The sequence below is a fragment of the Marmota marmota genome, unplaced genomic scaffold, assembly GCF_001458135.2.
Source record: "Marmota marmota marmota unplaced genomic scaffold, marMar, whole genome shotgun sequence".
NCBI classification, from domain to species: Eukaryota; Metazoa; Chordata; class Mammalia; order Rodentia; family Sciuridae; genus Marmota; species Marmota marmota.
In genome coordinates this window covers 40625754-40649143 of record NW_026000016.1, presented here as the reverse complement: position 1 = coordinate 40649143, position 23390 = coordinate 40625754, and the positions used below count along the sequence as shown (strand labels likewise).

The window sequence follows — 23390 nt, the reverse complement described above, 5'->3', positions numbered from 1 at the left end:
CACTGCAGTGAAGATGGGGGACAGGAAGAGGACCAAATTGTGGGCCAGGGAGAAGAGATAGGGAGAACAACTCTAAGTCTTTTTCATTAAGCCCTGACTTTAAGAGCTTCCACAAGACCTCAGGCTCAGCCTGGGGATGTGGCTCAGTGGTAGAGTGCTTGCCTAGCATCTATGAGGTCCTGGGTTCAATCCCCAGCACCACATTAAAAAAAGAAAGAAAGGAAGAAAGACTGGCTCAGTGGTGCATGCTTATAATCCTCCTTCTTTGGGAGGCTGAGACAGGAGGATCCTAAGTTCAAGGCCAGCATGGGCAACTTAGACCTTGTCTCAAAATAAAAGAGGTGGGTATGTAGCTCAGTAGTAGAGCACCCCTGGGTTCAATCCCCAGTACCAAAACAAGACAAAACCACAACAGCTTCAGGAAGGGGATGTAGCTCACTGGCAGAGCACTTGCCTAGCATGTGCAAGGCCCTGGGATTGATCCCCAGCATCTTGGAGTAGGATAGGGGGACCTTAGGCTCCTGGAGGAAGTAGCTGAATAGGGGGAGTCTGCTTTCCAGCCTAGAGAATATATGTTGCCCTGTTTTGGCCAGAAAAACTGGACAAAGACATGAAGCTATTTGTCCTAGCCCTAGTTCTTTGGTGGGGTTTAGATGCCCCCGCAAAGATCTGACCGTGAATTAACCAAACTTAGTTTTGTTTTTTTTTCCTTTGCAGGAGACCAGAGCTTGGCTCACACCACAGGATATTCCTCAGAACCGGTCTGGTTTTCCCCAGAAGGGCAGCAGGCTCAGTCATGATCAGGCGAGAAAAACACCCTCAATAGTGGCTCTTCCTAGTTCCTCGGCAGCAGCCTCCCAGGTGACCATAGGGTTTGGGCACAGCTTCCCAGGTGACCAGGGAGTTTTGATTGCCCAGAAAGCATGAACTGGGTACCTAAGCCAGGTGGTAAATCAGAGGCTCCATAGTGCAGGGGCAAACCGCCGAGCAGATGCCCCTGGCTGAGGGGTGACTTTCCTTATCACTTCGCTCCTCTCAGGCCTCTGGGAGAAGGTGCTGTGTTGGGGGATGAGGGCAGAAGGCAGCCTGGCCTCTCTGGAACAGAGAGTCAGAGCTTTGAGCATCATGAACAACGGGATAAAAATAGCAGCATTGCCATGGCAACAGAGGCTGGGAGAGTCCTGAGGATCTGTCTGGGTCCTGCCATCTCCCCCTCCCACCTTCCTCCGCCCCTCAGATGGAACACTGGAATGAGCTGAGAGAGGAGAGAGGGCTACCCCAGATGGGGAGACAGCCCAATAGCCCAATAGGAAAACCCTTGAATTCCAGACCCTGGGGCTTTCTGCCAGAGCCCAGATGACCCAGGCTTGGGTGTTCCTGGATTTGGGAATTACTTCCTAAGCATTAAGAGTTCCTCCAGGGATGGCCTGGGCAGCTCCCACCTCCTGTCCTGCTGGGTGGTCTCACCACCTGGGCTTCCCCATGAAAAGACAGGGTTTGTTTCCTCTTCCAGGTGTATGGTTCAGACCCAGGGGAATTTGGAGAAGGGGCCCCAGGCAGGACTGACCAGACAACCCTGGCACAGTAGATGGCCCCAGGTTGGTGAAAGGTACTCTGACAAGCCAGACACCCTGGCCCTAGGGTGTTTAGCAACCTGGACTTGGGGAGCTGTTTGTACTGGCAACAGGATGATGTCAGAGGAAGAATGTTCATTCCTTGGGAACAGATTCTGGTTCTTGTGGACCAGGCTGCCAGGAGTCCACTGGACACAGCCATTTCGAGATTCCGTTCTCGGATAACAGCCTGTCTTCATGATTGTGAACCAAGTCCGTCTCCAAAAGTTCAAGTCATATCTGGACACATCTGACACAATGTGCCCGCATAGTGTGTGCCTTCCCGTGAGGTAGGGAGCGGGAATAGTGGCTCTTCCTTCTATGGAGGAGGCTGGGAGAGTGGAAGCAATTTGCTGTGCATTGAAGCCAGCCACAGAGGAGCACTGGGAGTTGCGGCTCTCCATTCCAAAGACTGTCATGAGTGTAGTGCACCCTATGACCAGCACACGCTCCAACACTGGGCAACGTGCACATTCAGTCTTGTGCAAGGAACAAATTTCAGCCTGAGGTGCTTCCCCTTGCAGAAGGTAAGTGATGAGGTGGGGGGTTCCATCAGCTTAGAGATGGGCACATGGGCATCTGTGCAAGGGGAATCCCTAACAGGGGTTACCTAACTGGGGCAGGGAACAGGCCCTTGAGATATCTTCTAAATCTCCTAAGCATCTGTAGGAGGAAAACAAGGGAGGGAAAGACAGCACAAATGGGGTACCTGTAGTCAGAGTCTGGGCCAGCAGACTTATTCCTTTGGACCTGGCTATAGAAAGGAGGGGTCCTGAACCCTGCTGGGGGTACATTCTAGCAAAATCTCTGGGTGATTCGGCTTTCCCTCTCACTTGCCCAGCATTTCTCCGATCTGCCATATCTTTGGCCCATCCTCCCCACACATTGGCCATCTGTGCAGAGAACATCCACTGGAGAACAGGATCCCTGCAGCCCCTCTGCTCCCATGGCCTCGAGCCTCACTGATGCTCAGTTCCCAGAACTCCAAAACTCTGGACTCAGAAGGGGCTTAGAGGATATGAGGGCAGTCACCTTTACAGTTGAGAAAACTGTGTCCCAAACACAAGGCTTGACTAGACTAATGTTCAAGAAGAAGTAGAACCCAGGAGACCTGGCTCCTAGCTCCTGGCCCTCTGTCTCCCACTGTTAAATTTTTGGGAGCTGGGAGCTTGGAACTCAGTTAGTTAAATTATTGCCCCCCCCCGCCCAAAAAAATAATACTCTCCATTTATAGTTCTATGGACCCATTGGCTACATTCAAAAAGTCTTTCCCTGGGAGTAGAGAAGGAAATAACATCCTAATAAAGAATTCAACTTAAGACAAGAGGCCCCTTGGGGCTCATGGGCCAGGGTCCCAGAAAACACTCAATCACAAGGACCCCAAGCGCTGTTCACAGTTGTTTTTCCTACATTTAACAGCACCCAGCTCAACGGGGTGATGGGCATGGGAAGTTTCCCCTTTAGAGATGGGGAACACTAAGGCCCCCCACTCTTCTTTGAGGAAGACTCACTTGGAGAACTCTATACCCACATGCCTGAGCCTCACCCTAAGAGCTCAGTGGCCCCAGCTCAAGTAGAGTCTGGGAAGGACCATGGATTGGCCTTCACTTGAGCAGGGAATAGAGGGAGTTTGAAATGGAAAGGGCAAAATTATCCAACTAAATCCCTGGGAAGGAGTGAGACTCTTCAGGGCAGGAAACAAGGCCACCAGGCCCATCCCAGAAGGAACAGGGCAGAGGAGCCTGGGCTAGAAGTCAGCAGCTCAGCACACAGGCGCTGGGGCCGCTTCAGCCTTTTTGGGTTTTACCTGCCCTGGGCTCACCCAAGGGCATAGAGGTGGGTACAGGTTTCTAGACTGTTCCCCAAGATCCCGAGAGGAGCAAAGTTGCCCTTCCCCTGAGGACTCAACAGGGAAAAAATAGGGTGGTGGCTGCTAGGAGCTGCTGTGCCTTGGCCCTGACCAGCTTGAAGGTCAAGGACAGCTATGGGGGGCTGGGGATGTGGCTCAAGCGGTAGCGCGCTCGCCTAGCATGCGTGCAGCCCAGGTTCGATCCTCAGCACCACATAAAAATAAAATGCATTGTGTTGTGTCCATCTAACATAAAAAATAAATAATTAAAAAATTAAAAAAAAAAAGGACAGCTATGGGCAGGTGCCCGCTGGGCCCACACTCAGAATACCTTGGCCTTGGGACCCCACCGTGTTCCCATAGCAGGGGTCCAAGATATCCAGAGTCCCTCCTCAGCCAAGGGCGTTCTCCTGGGGGCAGCAGCTCTGCGTGGGCGTCCAGCCAAACTCCTGCAGCTGTGATCCTGGCCAAGGACTGCTGGGTGCACCAGGGAGAGCTGCCCCATGCCACCCCCACCCCCCGCCTGCGTTCTCCACTCTCCTGACCTTTCCTGGGGGTGAGCCCATGTGGTTAGGACACAACACCCAACACCTCTCAGTGGTGGGGATACGATTTCATCCTCCACCATCATAGGAGTGGTTTCTCCAGGGCTGCAGCCACGTGGGCCACACTAGGGACACATGCTCTCAGGGGCAGGCTGTCTGGCTTCTGTATCAAGAGAGCTCCCTGAAAGCTTTGCTGCCCAGGTCTTTGCTTGACCCAAGGCCTCTTCTGTCCATGAGGACAAAGAACCAGGGAGGGGGCTGGGATTGTGGCTCAGCGGTAGAGCGCTCGCCTAGCACGGGTGGGACCCGGGTTCGATCCTCAGCACCACATAAAAATAAAATGCATTGTGTTGTGTCCATCTACACCAAAAAAATAAATATTAAAAAAAAAAAAAAAGAACCAGGTAGGTGTTCTTCTGTCCCTTGTGACCCCACTGGCCTTTACTGCTGAATCTTGCTGTTAGCTTGAGGGAAGGACTTCTGTTTATAATTCTTTGGATATAAAAGGAAATAACAGATTGTCGCGGGCTGGGGCTGGGAGGCAGGGGCAAAGGAGGGGGTTGGAGGATGGAGGAAAGAACTCTTAAGCTGCGCTCTGACCTCACCAAGACAACCTTGATCCCACCAAATCTGCCCAGAGCCCAGGAAATGCCCCTGAGTGTGGGCATGGGCTGGGCAGGCCAAGGCTGCCAGGTTCTGCAGAGGCCTCTGTCCTCCCATGTTCCAGGGAAAGGGGAGTGCAGTGCTCCTTCGGCCCTTCGGCCCCGACCTCCCATACCAGGCCACCTGCTTATCTGTCTCTGGATGCTGGTGGGGATGTGATGGGTCCTGCGCTGGTCGTCCCCATGAAGATGGCAGCGGGCCTGCTGAAGCAACAGAATCTGCTTAGAGGGTCTCTGTCACTGGCTTTCTTGTCCATGAGCCCCCCACAGCACCAGCTCCAGGCATGATGACCAAAGGGGCGGAGAGGCAAGGAGGGAGGGCGAGAAGAAAGAGTGAGGGAAAGAGGGAAAGAGAGGGAGGAAAGGGGAAGGGTTTTCTTTTGCTTCCTACCTCCTGGAAATGAGCTGGGGAAGGGGTGTCGGAAACAGTGCCAGAGGGCTGATGGGTGGGACAATGAGGGGAAAAGTCAAGGGAAGCCCAAGAGGTCCCCCTACCCTAAGTTTCCCCTGAAGGCACCACATGCCAGCATCCCTGCCCCCCCATGGCTCCTGAGAACAGAAAAGCAGGGTGAGGCAGGGAGATGGAATAAATGGGGGTCACAGCCTAGTCCAGGAAAGGGGCCCACAGTCTGGCCCCTGGTAGACAGTCCCCGAGAAAGGGATCAGTGCCTGGGAGGCACAGGCCTCAGGGAAGTGGGTGGGTCAGGGCCAAAGCCACAGAAAGACTGCCTTGTGCTGGATGGAGAGAGAGCAGGGTCACCGCTGCCCGGCCTCTGTGTCCGGCTCTACTCTCCACCTCAGGCCTGGTCCACATGTCCCAGGAGGACATTGGGAAGGAGCCGGGAAAGATTCATCTCTCACCAATGCTGCAGCCCCAGGTCCTAGGATCCCCACAGAGACCCCATCCTGACTTGGAGGTGGTCATTTCATACCTCCAAGTACCAGACAAGCCTTAGCCCTCAACCAGGGTCCGCAGGGCTGCTGGGTGGTTCTTTGCTGGAGTTTCCTATTGAGTATCAGCTCTCCTCATCCAAGGCAGAGTGTCCCTCCCAGGAAGGTTATTCTGAGAAGAGTCCCCAGAGCTCTCAGGGCAGGAGAGAATCTCCACTCCGTGGCCTCCCTGGGGCTTCTCAGTGTCTGCAAGGCAAGTGGAAGGTCCTGGTCTCCCTTTCTCCAGTGGAGACCTCTTTCCAGGGAGGTCTGAAGATTGGAAGCTAATGGGTGTGGGCATGAGGATGCCCAGGAGGCATTCAGGAGGTGGATGCCCTCAGGTTAGAGTCTGGCCAAGCGGGGAGAGAGAGGAGCAGCCGCTCAATCATGATGCAAGATGCTTCCTGCTGGCTTCCTGCTGCCAGCTTCAGCAGCAGTGGGCAGCTTCAGGCCCGGAACCTGCTAGGGAGTGACAAAGGGGCCCTGGTTCTGCTCACACTGCTGTTTCCCGCTCTCTGTGAACGTCCTCCTTCTTCCTCTTCATCTTGCAGAAGCCGTGGAAGCCACAGAAGCAGGCGAAAGTGAACTGGGGCATGCCCTGGGTCAGGCTGGGGGACGCTCACCAGAGAAGATCTGTAGGGAAGGCAGCAGGGAAGAGGGGCAGAAGAGAGGCGGGAAGAGAGAAGCGAGCTGGGGTTATTGTTCCCAGAACCCTTGGGACTCTCTGAGGCTGCCCAGATCCCTCTCACACCAGCTGGGGGAGAGTCAAGCCATCAGATCACCACCTCTTTGAAATATCTGTGTTTCCTGATCCACCTGGAGCTGATGTCATCCAAGAGAAAGCCCAGCTACTGCCCACTGTCCCCACCCCCTGCCTCCCCTCGTCACCACACACCTGTGGTTGTACAACAGGAAACAATGGGCTCAAAATAAGCTCTGGCCTGTGCCATGTCACACAGGTTCAAGGTGGGGAGGGGTCGGCTTGCTCCTTTAGGTTGCACATCCGATGATCCAAATGTGGGACTTTGGGGAGCTTGAAGAAACTCCTTCATCCAGCAGATTCTACTTTGCAGCCTGGAACTGATTCACGGACTCCTCCCTTCCTTAACAGACCCAAGCTGTCTGACACCCTTAGGGAAATCTATAGGAAACAGAACACGCGTCCTTTCACTGCCTAGAGTAACACGCACCCCCAACTCGCCATGCAGAGAACAGACAGCAAAGCCAGTTCTTTTAGCCAACAGGCTATTTTATTTAGGACATAGGTTGGGCAAAAGGGTTGGGGGCTCAAAACAAAAGGGAAAGACCTCCTTTCTTTCCTAGTCCAAAAGTCAGTCTGAGCCAGGTGCTTGGGGGCAGATGCCTGTAATCCCAGAAGCTCAGGAGGCTGAGGCAGGAGGAAGGCCAGTTCAAAGCCAGCCTCAGCAACCTATCGAGGTCCTAAGGAACTCAGCGAGACCCTGTCTCTAAATAAAACACAAAAAGGAGCTGGGGATATGGATCAGTGGTTAAGTGTCCCCGAGTTTAGTTCCCAGTACCAAACAACAAAACAAATCAAAGTCAGTCTGAGGCACAGGCTGAGGCTGGACTTGCCCTGGTTGGACACACTGGGCTCCACCTCTGGCTGACATGGTGCTTGGCCCAGGAGCCAGGCAGGGGCCACTCTGCAAGAGCGTGGCTGGGGATGGGAGGTCAGTTCAGTCCTTGAGGGTGCCCCTTTCTCCAGGCTCGCACTCTGGTTTCCCTAGCTGCAGCCTCTGCACATTCCCCCCATTCACCTCTCTGCCCATCCTGTGCAGCGGCCCCTGTGGGGAGAGCAGAGGAGCCAGTTCAGGCAGGACAGCTGGGGCACCTGCATGGCATTCTGGGTCTGCTGGGAGTCTCCTCTCTCTAAGAAGAATGCTGGCAGCAAGTGGGTGAGCGAGGCTTAAAGGGGCTGTCAGAGGGGTTTGGAAAGAGGACGCGGGAGGGACCTCCCTTCACCAGCAGGGATTGCACAGGATGCCCTGGCTCCAAATTTGAGGCCCATATGCAAAGAGGCTCCACTGTCCCTGAGAAATTTGGCCTAACCCAGGTGGTGGCTCTCTGGACAGCTCCCCAGGTCTGGCGAATCTTATCCCTTGGCCAAATTCTTCAGCTTCTCCAGAGCAGAGATCCCCACCAAGCACAGTGCCTGCTGCGGAGCTGGGTCCTGTCAGGATATTTCCCTCCCTCCCTCCCTCCCCCTCTCAGCATCCTGGTAATACAGCTAATAGCTGTAATTAATAGGTGCAATGCGTTTCCAATGGCCAGCTGGGTGGGCAGGAGGCCCAGCTTGAGTCAGCACGGGTAGGTAGGCTGTTATTTAATAACCTGCTTTCCAGCACCATTTACGCACCCACTCTGGTGGAGTATATATAGTGAGCAGAGAGCAATCTCTGGGATATATATAGACAATGCCGAGACACAACTACAATATTTCTAGATTCATCTACTGCAGCTATCTCTGGATCCCTCCCATGACAAACCTAGAGAGATAGGGATCTGAGCTGGAGCTTAAGTGGCCTAGGTTCTATTCTTGGCTCTGACGCTAGTATGCTGTGTCACCCTGGGCAAGTAGCTGTACCTCTCTGGCCCTTCATTTTCTCATTTCGGTGTATCATGAGATTATTTGAGGTTAACATTCAGACCCTAAATCTAAGGGACTAGAAGGGCACTGGGAATCCCAGCCTTAGCAGGAAGAAGGGAGAGGGAGAGCAGGAGGCTTCCCTTGCCATCAGTAATTGTAATGCATACGCTTCCATGCCAGAGGTATAGGTCAAGGACACTGTCAACAAAATACCCCAAGATTACAGAAAAATATATGGAGAAACCCACAGTATAACACAGCCGATCTGGGGAAGGAACTCACATCTAAAACCAGCATGCAGTGGTGCACGTCTATAATCCCAGCAGCTTGGGAGGCTGAGGCAAAAGGATCGCAAGTTCAAAGCCAGCCTCAGCAATTTAGCGAAGCTCTAACAACTCAGCCAGACCCTGGTCTCTAAATAAACTATTTAAAAAAGGGCTGGAGATGTGGCTCAGTGGGTAAGCGTCCCCGGGTTCAATCCCTGGTACCAAATAAATAAAAACCTGGCAAGTAGCTTTGACCATCATTCCCTCCCCCAAGTCTGGGTGCAGTGCAGGGTCTCTGGCCCCAGGATATGGAGGTCTTTGTCCCTCTTCCCCCAGGTCCTCTCCAATGCCTGCTCTTTCTTCAAAACAGCAAAATATACCTCCTTAAGTGACTATTGCTCCCTGAAGGAGGGACAGGATGAGAATCCTGAGTCCTTGACTTAGCCCACCCTGTAAGGAAGGCTGGGAAGGCTGCAACCTGGCTCCGGGAGTCAGAGGCTGGCTGCCTCCGTGGGATTCTGGGTCCTTGTTCCCCAAGCCAGAGTGTTGACACAGGGCCTGGTCCTTCTGCCCAGACCTTGGATTTCGAATGTTCCCCCTTCTCCCCTAGGCCTGCAGGGGCCTCACTGCAAGTCCCACTCCAAGCCCTGAAGGCAACCTGGGTTCCATCATTGGCACAAAGGTCGCCAGGCTAGTCCCTGAAGTGGGGGACACATGGGGAGAGAATCCCATCTTCCATCCACGTCGTCCCTGCCTGCTGTGGGCCCCACCCCTCCTCCTTCAGCACCCCCACCAACAAGTACCTGGGGAGCCCTGGGGCAGGGCTGTGGTCTCGGCTCTCTGCTTTGCCCAGGCAGGGGTCCGGTCGCTCCCTCCTCTGCCTTTGTCCCTCACACTTGGCAATGTGCTCCAGCACCAGCTGGAGGCTCCCTGGAGAAGTCAGGTCCTGATGACCCTCCTCTTCTAGCCTCTGGAATACTTCCCACTCATCTGCGCTCCTGCTGGGAACTCCCCTCCCACCCTCCTGGTCCATGTCCGCATCCGGGAGGGGCTGAGGAATTGAAAAGCAGCCCCTAGAAACCCAGGGCAGGAAGGAGGCAGTGGACACTGGACCAGCCTCCCCCTATCCGACAGTGGCCTTGCTGACTGCAAGCTGTTGGCCCTGGCTCCTTCTCCATCTTACTCTCTGGCTTTTCCCCAGCATGGGTCCAAGATGGTCTGGGGTCTGAGGGCATAGACGCTTCTGGGTCCAGCCAGCTGTGTGGGAGCCCAGCAGATGCGATGCCAAGCCACAAGGCATCCACCCTCCCATCCCCACTGGGTGTTCCCCAGGCTCCCAGCTCGCCCATTTCCTCGTCCCCTAGGCTGCACCTCTCCCTGCCACACCCCCAGGAGTCCTCTAACTCTAGCACCTCGGGCAAAACAGGGCAGTGAATGGGAGACCGCAGGAAACCTGGAAGAACTAAGAAGACACTCCCAAGACAGGGCTCCCAGGCTTGCAGACCTCAAACTCCTCAGCGTCTCGAATTTTGGCAATGTCCTCCATCCAAGTGGGTGGCAGTGGAGGTGGAGGGTAGGAAGAGATTCACAAAGTGTTGGGACATGCCAGGAATCCTCTGACAAGTGAGGGGAAAATTGTCCTCCTAGTCCTCAGCCTGCAAGGCTCAAGAACCAGGAGCTTCAAGCCAAGATGCCCCCGCCCCCACCCCCACCAGCACCCCCTACCCCAGGTAAAGGGCAGGAGAAGTGACCCAGGGAGGGGCGCCCTCAATGCCTCAGGAACAATGCTGAGCCCTCCGCCCCCTCCCCTGCGCCTCAGTAATTAAAATATGAATTCACCTTCCCTCCCCGAGCCATTCATCACTTCGAAGGGAAGCAGCTGCGGCTTAGGAGACCGGATTTGGGGGATTAGCTCGGGCGGTGGAGCACACACACCAGGAGAAAGAATTAAAAAGGAAGGGGGTGAATTGGGTTCTCTCCCCACTCCTCCCTCTCCTCTCCTGCCATCACCGAGCCTCACACCCCACCCCCTCCTCCAAAGCCTAGCCTCTGCAGGTTTCTGGGAACTGTAGTCTGCCAGGCTGTGTTGATAAACAGGCAGGCCAGGGGTGGGTGGTGGCACAAACTACAGATCCCAGGACTTCTTCCCGGAGTTGGCAGAGCAAAGCTGGGCACTGGCCTCTAGTCTAGGAGAATCCCCGGGTCCTCCTTGGAGTTAACTCCTTCTTGGCCTGCTGGAGAGGAGCGCCCTGGAACCAGGAGCCAAGCCCTCTCTGCCTTCATGGGCTTCAGAGGCTTGTCAAGGTCAGCCTTCCTTGCTCCTTGCCTGCCAGTCTATGCAGAAAGAACCACCCCCGCCCCCCGCCCAACTACAAGGGCAGCCAGACATCTATCAGCATTCTAAGGTATTGGGGGACACTGTGGCCAGAGGCTGAAAGGTCCTTGTGCCTTGCATCTAGGGTTTGCCAGAGGCTGGCCCACCCTCAAAGTCATTGCAAGTATGACAGGAAGACAGGGGCATCAACGTGACAGTGGCAGACCCAGACTAACAGTGCCACAAGAGATCCCCTGAGGTTAAACTTCAGTGCCATCCCCTTCTACAGATGGGGACAGAGATTTTTTTTTTTCCAATAGTCTTTGCATTTAGAAAGAAACAGGGTTTAGCAGTCAAACTCCATTTCTACTTTAAAAAAAAAAAAATGGGACAAATACCACCAGAGAGATTCGCCTGGATCTCAGCGTGGTTAAACAGGGGCCTGTTCTCCCAAGGGAGGCCTTCTGCTGGGTCTATCTGAGGACTGTGAGAGAGACTTCGATTGCTCAGAATTTTTCTGTTGCAGGGCTCTGCAGCAGGGGACAGGACAGACGCAGCCCTCTGATCTGTGAATCCTCAGGGAGAGAGGGCACGAGGCCAGCTTGCCTATTCAAGACAGTCCAACAACTATGCGAAATATATAATTGCCTATCTTCTCCAGGCCCGCCCCAGTGGTGGTGGCCAAGAGACAAAGGATGGAAAGAAGGCCCACCTTTGGAACCCCAGAAGCACCCAGGCCCAGTCCCAGCAAAGGTGAGCCTGTCTGGGGAGTTGCTGAGCTGTGGGCCTGTTTTGCATCTGTTTATGGCCAATGACCTCTTTCACCTCACCCCTTTTTCTCCCAGTTCACAATTCCTTCCACTAATACTTACTCAGTCCCTACTGTGTGCTGTGGTTTTTCTGGAGCTACAGCCTTTGAAAACTGTTCACCTGTGCCTTCTCCTCTGTGCTGAGGGCTTCAGGGCAAACTGTATAACAGAACTCTCAGGAAGGGCCCAGGGGCAGGGGACTAAAAAGGGGCACTGCTCCATGTCTTTCCAGTTAAGAAGAATGGTTGTCCAGGGAGGCAGACCAGGAGGCCCTCAGAGCAGAGTAGGAAATAAGACAGGCTCATTTGGAGCCCGGGGGACAATGAGGGAGGTAGGGGCAGGAGCTGGCCAACTCTGATCCCTGGGTGATGAAAGAACTCAGAAGGCAAGCGAAACCCCCAGCGAATCCTCATTCCTGTTCCTTTCACCATCTGAGCTGGGGCAGGAGGGGAAGTAGCCTGGATCAGCCCCAGCAAAAAACCCAGCTGGCTTAGGCTTTCTCTCTGCCTGGCCTATTGTTTTCGTTTTCCTCCTCTGCTCCTGCTGGAAATGGAAAACCAGTGATGGACAGAGGGTGACTGGGGCCAGCTGCAGGGCCAATTTGTGCACAGAGACCCAGGTGAGAAGCAGTCCTGGTGAGCACAGCACTGCCCAGGTTTCAGAAAGCACTTCCCTAAGCACAGGTGTTGGCTTTCCCAGCATCCAGCATGATGTGGTAAGAGTATGAGTTCTAGGGCTGGGGCTGTAGCTCAGTGGTAAAGTGCTCGCCTAGCACGTGTGAGGCACTGGGCTCGATCCTCAGCACCACATAAAAATAAAGAAATAAAATCAAGGTATTGTGTCCATGTACAACTAAAAAAGAAAAGTATGGGTCCTAGCACCAGACAATCCGGGTTCAAATCCCAGTTCTGCCCCTTACTAGCCATATGCATGTTCCCTGGGAAATGGGCTAATAATAGGTAGGGCTGTTAGAGATGAAATGAGTCAGGACAGGTAAGATGGTTAGAATCATGGTACATCGTAGGCCCTTGGTAAATGTTAATGGGGGAAATTAAGGGCTCCAAGACATTATAAGTAACTCGGCTTTTGATTATCAATATCAAACATAATACTGTTCCTTCAGCAATGTGTCTTAGGTAGACTGGGGCTAGACCAGTGAGGGCTGTGGGGCGGGGGTGCTACAGGAGGAGGGGTGATTCCCCTGCCACTCCAGCCAGACCGCCCGCCAGCTTTATTTCCATCTGTTGGGAGTCTCCCGGGATGGGAGGGATGTTGTCAGGCAGATTTAAACAGGGTGGGAATGGAAATACACTCGGGCAGGGAGCCTCTGGAGGCTGGGCAACTAGCAAGAGGGGAGAAGGGAAGTCAGGGACCCCAGACTCGAACTTGCTGCCCCTAGGTAAGTCCAGGCTTTTTAGTTTAGGTCCCCCTGTTTCAGTCACTGAGGAGTTCCAAGGCTGAGGATTCAAAGCTGAGCAGAGAATGAAGGGAGTGAGGACGAGGCCCTGACAAGGCTCAAGTCCTTGTGGCTCAACAGCGGACTCCAGCCCCCAAATCTCTGGGCCTGAACCAGGCCTCAGTAACTTGGTAAGGGGGATCCCAACACTTCAATAAGGCCTTAGAATGCCCGAATGTCTCCTTCCTCTCCTTTTGGAATCACCAGTCCAGTCTCTTGATTTCAGAGTGAGGGTCCAGGTCCAGGGAGGGGAAGTGACTTGGCCAAGGACACACAGCCTGGCCCCAGACCCAAGGTTACTAAATCCCCTGCAGTCCCCTCCCCCAAGCAGATCTCCTTCTGGCACCCACTTTGTGGCTGGTCCTGTGAGGAGGTACAGCTGCTGCAGGAGGAGCTCGCCCCTCACTGTAGCCCATGGCTTTTAGCCCTACATGAGTTTGGAACAGCAATCACATAGGAATGAAAAGCCATAGGCCACAGCAGAGCTGAGGGGGTCCAGCAACAGGAATCTCAAAAGGAAGCAGGCGGCTGAGGGAACCTGGGGAACCCCACCAACTCCCTTCCCATCCTCTTCCACCCGGACCCACCCACACTGCCTCCCAGAAGTCCTGGGCCCCCCAAGTTACATTCTCCCACCATCCCCCACCACCTGCCTGGCCCCAAGAACACTAAAGCTAACCCAGTAATGAGTTTCCAGTTCTTGCCCTGCAAAGGCCCCACACAATGGCCCTCACTCCGGGTATGAGGAGGGGTGGCTTCCTGGCCATAAAGGACCTCCTCGAATTCCCTTAATTAGTTTCCAGCCCCCTCCCAGGGTTCCTAACTACCCCCTCCCTAAGCGAATAAGGCTGGATCTTGGTTCTTTTCAAGGCTGGCCCGCCGGTGCCTGAGAGAGGCCCCATAGTAGGCTCCCTCTTTATAAAACTTAACCCTTTCCAGTCCAGCACAGGAAGCAGAGTGGCAAAGGAGGGTGTGGACAAAGGAACGCAAAGACAAGGGACTGCCTTCTCTTTAGAGGGGGAACAAAAGTCTGAACCCCCTCCCAGCTCCCACCACCCAGGACTAGTATGCGCAATCACCAAGCGCACCCATTCTTACAAGATATGGAGGACAGGAAGACCTCAGTCCTAGTTGGATCTCGATGGAGGCAGGAAAAGGGCAGGGTTGAAATGCCCACCAGCTGGGGACAGCCCAGCTAAGAGCTGACCCTGGGCACTGCTTTTTGGGAGGGATCAGTACACTGCCACTCTGGTTAGCAGGATTCAGTGGTTAGCACAGGCAACCCCAGGCCAGGGTGAAGAGCTGAACTGGGGGACACCAAGATCTCAGGACCCTGGAAAAGGTCTGTCCCAAACACAAGTTCCATTTCCTCTCCCCTCTCCCACAACAGGTTCGCTGTGGGTATCCGCACATCTGCCCAGGTTCAGGAAAGCCCCAGGGGACTCAGATCTCCAGGTGCAGCCTTTACCTCTCTCTGGGGCCCCCAACAGGGTGGCAAAAGGCTTCAGGCTCAGGTCAGAACCTGTATCTGCCACAGAGTAGCTGCACCCCCCCCACACACACACTTCAGTCCTACCCCCAGGCTTGGGGCAGACTCCCTGGTCCTTAGCAGGAGGCCGGCTGGGACAACCCTCCTCTAACTGGATTCCCAGACTCGCCATCACTGCACCCCCCCCCACCCAGACTTACGCAACCTTAAGGGTCAATGTAGGCCCTGCTCAGTTTCCCACCTGAACTTTGGGGTCGGCCCTTGTCCCACAGCCTGGGCTCCTTCCCATCCTCTCATGAACCTCCAGAGCCCCAGACCAAGGACCTGCAAAGGGCCTTGAGCTCCAGGTAGAATGCCCTCAGTGCCCTCCCAAGGCATCCTGGCCAGGAACTGGGATCCCAAGGGCTGCTCACCTGGGGGACCCAACGAGGCCCCCTCTCCCTCGCAGTCTCCCTCACAATCCCGCAGAGCCACTTCCTGCCTGCCAGGCAGCCACTCACTCCTCCACTCACCCCCAGAAGCTCCACGCCCCAGTGAGGGCAGGCCTCCTCCCTCCTCCCGCCCACCGCTGGCCAGGCCCGGGCTGTGCCCAACTCAACTTGACTCACTTGTGACCCGCCCCTCCCCCAGCCCTGTGGACAGTGGGGGCGGGGCACGGGCAGGCGGGGGCGGTCAGGTATTCCTTCAACCCTGACTTGGGCCTGGGTAACAAAGGTCTCATTGAGCCTTTGGCTGTCTGGTCGGTGAAGCACAAACCTCTTGTATCTACTCGCTTTTGATCTCACTCCCTCTGAACCAGCCTGTATTACTCACGTCCCCCTGCCGGGCTATTGGTGTGGAGGGGCTGTTTGGTCCCCTCCCTCCCTCCCCATCTCCTTTCTCTCCTTCCTGCCCCTGCCGCTCCCCTCCAGCTTTTTTATGGTTTAATTTTTGGCAGGAGACCTAAGGCAGCTCCCTGCAGGCCCCCTCTCCCTCACGCCTGACCCCTCCCTTCTCTATCTCCAAAGCCCCAGCTCCTCTCTCCCCACCATGTCCCCATACCCCTGTCCCCACCAGTCCCCTTCCCCAGGGAGGACAAGATCAGCTCCAGTCTGGCCCCCCAACCCACCCTCACCTTGTCCTTCCCTCGGATTCCTGGCCATAGTAGTCTGTCCAGGCTTCCTGTCCCTGGACACAGGCCTTAGCCTGCCTGCCAGACCCCGACCACCTGACAAGCCCTAAGTAAACTCTGTAATCTGGATTCTCTTGGTAAGGTGTTTTCTGGGAGATTTGGTGGGGGCCAGGATGATGATGACAGCCATCAGGTCTCAGGCCTGGCCTGGCTGGACCTCATGTGGACTGTAGAGGAAGGAAGGAAGGCAGGTCAAATGGGCCTCACCTCCTTTTCCCAGGAAAACCCTGCCTCCTCCAACGGGGGAATTTGCTTTCTCTGTACCCAGGCAGTAAAAGGCCTCACCCTTCTCACACTGGCACCATCCCCACTGACCTACCCCTTCTGTGGCCACCCCCAGGCCTTCTGCAGCTCTGCGGGTGGTAGGAGCTGGGGCCAAGACAGCCGAAGCCGACTGAGGAGCATCCTCTGTATGTAAAGGCCACCTCACAGGGCTGCTGGAACATTCTCTGGCTTCCCTGTGCCTGTCTCCCAGGATCCCGAGGTCCAAGCTCTCCCCAGAAATGCCATCAGACACTAAGAATTCTCATGGTGGCTGACTCCAGAGAGCTCTGCCGCCAGCCCGGGGCTCACCACCTGCAGCCCTGAGTTTCTACCCCTCCCTGGCCCTCAGGTAGTCCCATTCAGCAGAGCCCAGGATGCAGGAGACTTCTCCTGCCCTGACAGAGGCCCCATTCTTCCTCCTGCTGGCTCTCATTGTCCCTCATGACTCCACACATTCTTGGACCTCTAATGAAAACTGGAGAGTGCCACCAGCTCAGCCCAGCCCAGCTGGCCCTGTCTGTCCTGCCCTGCCCTTGTCAGCACAGCCTGGGTCCTGAGGTCTGTGGCAGGCGCTGGAGGAGGGTGGGCTGGGGAGTGAAAGGAGGTGGGAGACAAGGGAAGGGAGCAGAACCGGGAGAGGCAGAACAGAGAAGCCAAGAGAAATTGTGGGAGAAAGGGAAGGAGGTGAGGTGGAAATGTCACAGAAGTTCTACTGGATAAAGGGAAAGCGCAGAGGAAAAGGAGCTTATTATTATTTTTTTTTTTAAAGTGAACACTGCCACGCATGCACTAGTTGTCTGTCAATTACAATCACTCAGTAAAGCAAACATGATGGTTATTCCCATTTGGTGGATGAGAAAACTGAGGCTCTGGCTTGCTGGGATGGGCATTTCTCTCCCAGCAGAAGCCTGGGAGAGAAAGGGGGAACGCAGGGAAAACAGGGGAAGCAGAGAGGAGCCAAGGAGAGAGCCAGGCAGAGGTGGCCTGGCTAGGGAGCAGACACTGTGGGCCCATGGGTGAGCCCTTCCCCTTCTAGGAACAAACTCCTTCATCCCACAAGCATGAGCTGGAGTACCCAGGTCCAGCCTGGAAACTGAAGCCTGTTTCACAGCAGAACTCTGGCGTTGGAGGGAGCTCCAGTCCTGTAACTCCCTGAACCTCAGTCTATGTCTGGGGTTGGAGATGGTCCAGTGGGTGGAGGGTGGGGTGGGGGGGTGGGGGGGCCCAGTGGGGGTGGCCTAGTGAGCCATTAGCCCTCCCTAGGAGAGAAGGCCACAGAGGGAAGGGTCAGAGGGCAGCCTGGACTCAGCCCAGTTAGGACTGGAGAAGAATTAGCACTGGGGGCTGGAGCTGTGGCTCAGTGGTAGAGCATTTACCTGGCATGGGTTCAATCCTTAGCACCGCATATAAGTAAATAAATGAAATAAAAGATCCATAGAATTAAAAAAAAAAAAAAAAGAATTAGCACTGTTCCAACAGAAGCCAGTAGGCTCTGTGCCCCCAGAGGTAACCAAACACAGACCCGTGCCAGACACAGCCAGAGCTCAATACATAGGATGCTTGTGTAGGGGGAAGTCTTACATCTAGAAAGAAGTTATATTGATCAAACCTAAGGTCCTACCAAAATTCATGAGTCTATATTAGAACTGACTTCGCCTCTCAGAGTTTTTCAGACTTATGTACCTTCGGGGGGACTTGGAGCACGGCAGACCTGCCCCTCTCCTGGTGGCAGAACTAGACATTAGGAAGATATGAATAGGAGACACTCCCTCTCACTCCCAGACACTCCAACCCAAGGGAGAAGAAACGGGAAGCACCTCACATTATTCTAAGGATGCCGGCTGAATAACACAGGTTCAGATTTGTTGGGGGAAAAAAAATGAATGGCAGGCAGATGAAGCCTAGAAGCAAGGGAAAGAGATCCATGTGCTTCCATATTTCAGGCCTGCCTGCTGTCTCAGGGAAGAGGACCCCTGAGCAGAAACAGGTTGTGGGATGGGAGTGGGGGCCACAGATGCAAGTTCAAAGGAGCCTCAGAGGATTTGATTCTGCTGCGTCTGCCCCCCAGAGGCCTCTGGAGCTGTGTCTGGGATGAATCTGTGGGTATAGTACCTGGTCCAGAACTGACCCAGAAGACAAGTTCCAGAAGGACCTGGCAGGCTCCCATATACACTGTGCTCTAGACCTGAACCAGACCAGAACCAGGACAGGGTGACCTCCTTATTTCTACTGGGTAGAAATGCCTAGGTAGCCTTCCCCATGGCTGAGTCCCCACTGTTTCCCAGCACCATCCCTACTCCAAAGCAGGAACAGCTCAGGAGCCCCACTAGGGGTAGGTGGGTGCTGCTTCATTGGGCAGAAAAGCACAGCGAGGTCGGACATGAATTTTCTTTTTTTTTTTTTTCCCTCAGAGGCTTTTTCCAATTGTCCCAGGAGCCTCAGTTCAAAGCCTTCCCAACTAACTAGGGAGCCTGGCAGGGTCCCTGGGCTCCTAGGGGAGAGGAGGAGGGGGCCTGGTGATGTCAGGCTATAGACTTAGAGAGACCCAGAGGAAGGAGATCAACAAAGGCAGAGGCTGGGCTGTAGCAGAAGCACACAGGGAGGTGTGTCCCTGAATCCAGACACAGGACCCAGGCCACAGCTTTACCTCTCAGTCATACTGTTAAAGAAAAATATAATAACAGGTCATTGGCAAATTCACATGCATTTCAACCTGAGCAATTCATGAATATAAAAATGTTCCCATGCCTGACCAGCCCAAAGAACTGCAGACCTGGGCTTTCTCAAAGCCCTATGGAGTACCTCTCTAGAAGCAGGCAGACATGAAGGTGTGCGGGGACAGCGACTCATTCAGCAAACATGCACGGAGCATGTACAAACAGGATGCTGTGCAAGGCACCAAAAGAAATCACTTAGTAAGGCACAGCCCCCAAGCAGGAAGTCTAGTGGGGCAGCAGGCCCCAAGGGGTGCCTGGGAGTCAGACATGGCCCAGTCTTCAAGATACTTCTGAGAGTCAGAATGAACTCCCCCCTCCCCATTTGTAGGTCTCTCCTTGATCTTCTTTGTGCCTTTAGGAGAGTGGCCCCTAGCTCCAAGACCTCCGGTATGTCTCTTCCTTGTATGTGTGCTTGTGTGGAAAGGGATACAGGCAGGAAGAGGAGCCCTGAGTCTCCCAGGGTGCCCAGTGCCTCTTGGAGAAGGTGTCCTCTGGTGGTGGTGGTGTAATAGCCCTGATGGAACTGAGTGACTTAATAGAAGCTGTTCCCAGCCCCACGCTTCAGCTAAGTCTTCCTGGAGGGGATGAGCCACCAAAACTGCCCCCAAGGGAGCTTCCTGGAGGACAATCCTTTTCCCTCCATCAGAGTTCTCAACCCTGGGGTTCCCATACCAAGCCCCCAAGAGATGACTTCCCCTGCAAGTCTCCCCTTAAGGCGCCAGCTGAACTAAGTTGCTCTCTGGCAGATGATGGTATGTTGAAAAATCACCAGGGAAGATTAAATCAGACCAGAGGAAGAATTTGTTAATGAGGGTTGAGGGGAAGAGGGCAGCATACTAGAGCTTCCAAACAGAGGCTGGGGAATGTTGGTCAGGAAAGGAAGGCTCTCCCTTGGGCCCCCAAGCGCCCTCTCCTGACAGCTCTTAAGAGGCAAGGGGCTGGCCAGTCCTCTTTTCCTAGGGCCACCCTGTCATGGATCCTTTCTCAGGAAAGGGAGCAGCTATCCTCTTTACAGCTGCCTCTGGGAAGCCCCCACCCTGCCAGGGATCCTCCTCCTGGGTGGGCCGCCAGCCCTTCTTAGGTATGCAAGAGCCCCAGGAATGAAGAGGGGGATAAAAGGCAGGCTCCAGGCCAGGAGGTCCTGCCAGACCTATAGACACAATGACTACGAAGGACCCTGGTGTGTGTATGTGTGGCAGGGGGAGGAGTAGCTGGTGGTCCCCTAAGCCTAGGGACCATGTTTGCCTCTGCTTTCCTGGAGTTGGTGGTTTTGCCCACAGACATGGCTTCTCCCAGCTTTCTAAGCAAGGGTCTCCTAAGAACTGCTGTTCCAGGGGTACAGATATCCCTGCTTTCCCCTTCTTAGTGCCAAACAAATGCACAGGTGTCACAAAGTCCCCATTCTACCCCAGTCACAGCCCCTGCCTCATCCCACTCCACACCAAGGAAAAGGGGAGGCACTCTGAGCGGGTTTCTCTCAGCCCGGCGAGAAAGACTCCGCCACCTCTGAGCCAGGGCAGACTCTCTCACTCTATCCCCCTGTATACCACCAGCTGCAAAATCCCTTAAAAGGAACAAAGGCAGTGGGGGCGGGGTGGGGGCTTCCTCTTTGCCTGACCTAGGGCGGCGGTTGACGCAGCGGGCCGGTCTGCGCTGGCTTTTCAGGTGAGATCCGGAACCCGCATCCGGGAGCCCGCACATGCCACAGGGACCCCCTCAACGCCCAGCCAAACCCAGGGCGGGGGACGAGAGTCCTTCTTAGCCGCTCCTGGCTCCCAACCCGGCCAGGGGTCGCCGACTCGCAGCACTTTCTGCCTATTTGTTTTCGCTCAGTACTCACAGTTCGGATGCTAAGCCGTCTCCTCTCTGGCACTCACTCCCTTTGTCTCTCTCTCTCTCTCTCTCACCCTCTCTCTCCCTCTCCAATTTCTCTCTTCCCTCCTTGTCTGATTCTCTGCTGTAGCTTCCAGTGGAGAAAAATAATTATTCTTCTCAATGGGTTCGCACGGGGCGCACGCACACACGAGCGCGCGCGCACACACACAAACACACACACCGCCGTGGTACCCAATCAATGCACAAATCTTTGGGGTCCCTTTAACCTCTGCGGATGACTCCCGGAGTTAATTATGAAGCTTATTTCGGCGCGGCATAAATATGCATTAAGGTATGAAATGACAACCGATGCGCTGAACTTCAGGGAATTGGCGTTTAGACAGACTGGGTTTCACCGCCCCCACCCCCGCTCCCTCCATGGCCCCACGAACCACCTCCACAGCTTCGCGCCTTTCCCGGGATCAAAGTGGCCATCGCTAGCTCCTACCCGCCGTTTCTGGGCCCTCGAATCTCCTCGTAGGCTCTAGTAGGCACCTCTCCTGGCGCAGGTGCCAGGAGACCCCCCCTCGCGCGCCCCCTGCGGCTGGGGCAGACCCTCAGCGGGCGAGTTCCTCCCTCCCCGCAGCGGTGCAGGTCCGGCCCAGAGNACCGCGACGCGGTTCAACTCATTCCAGCAAAGCTGCCTCGCGCCTCGGGTCCCGCCGCCCCCGGCCGGTCCCGACCCGCACACACATGCTTGCATTTGTACACACGCGCGCACACTCATGCACGCACATATGCACACCCCGGCGCACACAGACACTCCCGCGCGCGCTCACGTCCGCACACTCTCAGGGTTATAACAAAGGAAGAGGGGCCAGCACTGCCTTACTTTTCTTCCGCTTCTCCTCTCTTTTGCAGCCCCCCAGCCCCGGGGCCGGCGCGCCCGGCCCACCCCCGCCCTCCGAGCCCCACCCCCGACGGCAGCGGGCGGCCGGCATTCCGGAGCAGCGCTGCGGAGCGGCAACTTCGCGCCCAGGCGCCCGCGCCTTGCAGCCCGGCGGGCGGGAGACAAAAGCTGCGGCGCCGCCGGAGGCCGCGCGGCCAAGGTGTGCTCGCTAATTGTCAGGAAATGTGTGTGTGTGCGCTGCCGGGAGCCCCGCGGGGCGGGGGAGGGGGCGGCCGACGGGAGCGGGAGAGGAAGAGACCCACCCCCACCCCCAGCCCCCGCACTCGCCAGCGCCGGGCACCCGAACCCGGATTAGAGAATAAATTATCTGCTCTCTTCTCATTGGGCTGTGGCTGAGGACGCCGTCGGCGGCGCCGGGCTGGGAGCTCGCCCCGCTCTTTGCATTCACCGCACAGCTCTGGCTCGCCTCGCTTCGCGGGGGCCGAGAGCCTGGGGCCTCGGCTCCAGACACCAGAGGACACCAGGCAGCTGTCCGTGCCGCCCTTCCCCCGGCCCGGCCCTACCCTCCCAATTCTGGCTGATATCTTGGGGACATAAAAACTGGGGAAATGAGGCCCAGGGAATAGATATCTGTGTCCCTCCTCCTGCCCCGCCACACCCCTTCCCCAGAAGGAGAAAGTCGGGGAGGGGGTTTGGCAGCAGCAGCCGGGTCACCTATGCCAAACCCCCCCCTCAGTTAGAGAGGGAGGGATTGGGGATCCTCTCAGTGACCAAGGCCCAAGCCTCGGGGCCGTGCCCTGCTCTCTACACCCCAACAATGACAAAGGAGAAGGCACCAAGCCTCTGCTTTTCTCCTTTCTCCAGCCTGCTCAGCTTCAGCCCAAATTCTTTTCTTTTCTCTCTCTTTCTTTCAGGTGCTAGGGATAGAACCCAGAGCCTCAGGGAAGCACTCTTCCGCTGAGCTATACACCCCAACCCCCAACCCAATCTTATTGCCCATTTCCAGGGCCTGCCTTTGGCTCACCTGGGAATACAGCTCCTTAACTGTCTGCAAAGGAAATGCCCTCTAGGACCTCCCTGAATTCATTCATTCAGCAAGGGATATGCAGAACCACCCCTGTGCAATGATGTGAGGCACCAGGCAGAAAGGTTGAGAGATGAGACAAAAAACAAAAAAGCAGCTGTCTAGATTCAGGCAGAGTTTGAACCCAGAGGCAAAATGACTAACTTAAGCCATTCACGCAGTAAGTAATCGAGCTTGTCTTAGGTGCCAGGCTGTGTGCTAAGCATTGGGGGATACACAGGTGAAACCATGGGCATGGTGCCCAGTCCCCTGGAGCACACAGTCTGGTGTGATATGAGCTAATCAGGAGGCATTGGGGGGAGGGTGAGAATAATGGGGGCTCTTCATCTACCCTGAGGAATCCAGAGGAGCCTCTCTGAGGAAATGAGATCAGAAGGATGACAGATAAAACAGGATGGGGAGGGAAAGAGTTCTGGGCAGAAGGGCCTTGTAGAAAGGCTCTGAGCTGCTGGTAAGGGGCTCATTAGAAGGTCACTAAATGAAGGGAGGGAGCCCAGAGGGAGGTGGGCCTGGGTACGAACTGGGGAAACTAGGAACTACCACACTCAGGCCAGCCATGGTCCCTACCCCCATTTTACTTGGAGTTACTGTCTGGTGAAACTGGACCAACTCCGCCTGCTAAAGATACCCCCCAAATAAAGGACATAGTCAATGACATCCCTGCTTCAACTTACCACTTCCCAGTGGCCCATACCACTCTGTTAATGTCATTTTGTAACCCTGGGTCCTCATATGGGGAAAGCTGTACATGCTCTGGCCTGGACTCCTTTCCACCTGCGGGCATTCCCAGAACTTCTACCTTTATCCCAACTCATAACAGCCAATAACAGTCGTGTGAGTTAAGTTTATTTTCATCAGATAGAGAAACTGAGGAGGAGCAATGGGGAG

General features: G+C 55.2%; 1 protein-coding gene across 2 annotated transcripts; it reads right to left on the bottom strand.

The window, feature by feature from the left end:
• Nucleotides 1-652: 652 nt before the first annotated feature.
• On the bottom strand, nucleotides 653-15066 carry Blacat1 (BLACAT1 overlapping LEMD1 locus). 2 transcript variants are annotated; one of them, XM_048809549.1, is made up of 5 exons: nucleotides 14955-15046; nucleotides 6495-6740; nucleotides 5602-6232; nucleotides 3794-4873; nucleotides 653-2276 (listed from the first exon to the last, which is right to left on the bottom strand). In XM_048809549.1, exon 3 carries the CDS (start codon nucleotides 6192-6194, stop codon nucleotides 6093-6095), a length of 102 nt encoding a protein of 33 aa, XP_048665506.1. In that variant the 5' UTR covers nucleotides 6195-6232; nucleotides 6495-6740; nucleotides 14955-15046; the 3' UTR covers nucleotides 653-2276; nucleotides 3794-4873; nucleotides 5602-6092. The 2 variants fall into 2 exon arrangements, with proteins under 2 accessions (XP_048665506.1, XP_048665507.1); XM_048809550.1 differs by lacking the exon at nucleotides 6495-6740 and having other exon boundaries at nucleotides 14955-15066.
• Nucleotides 15067-23390: the final 8324 nt, after the last annotated feature.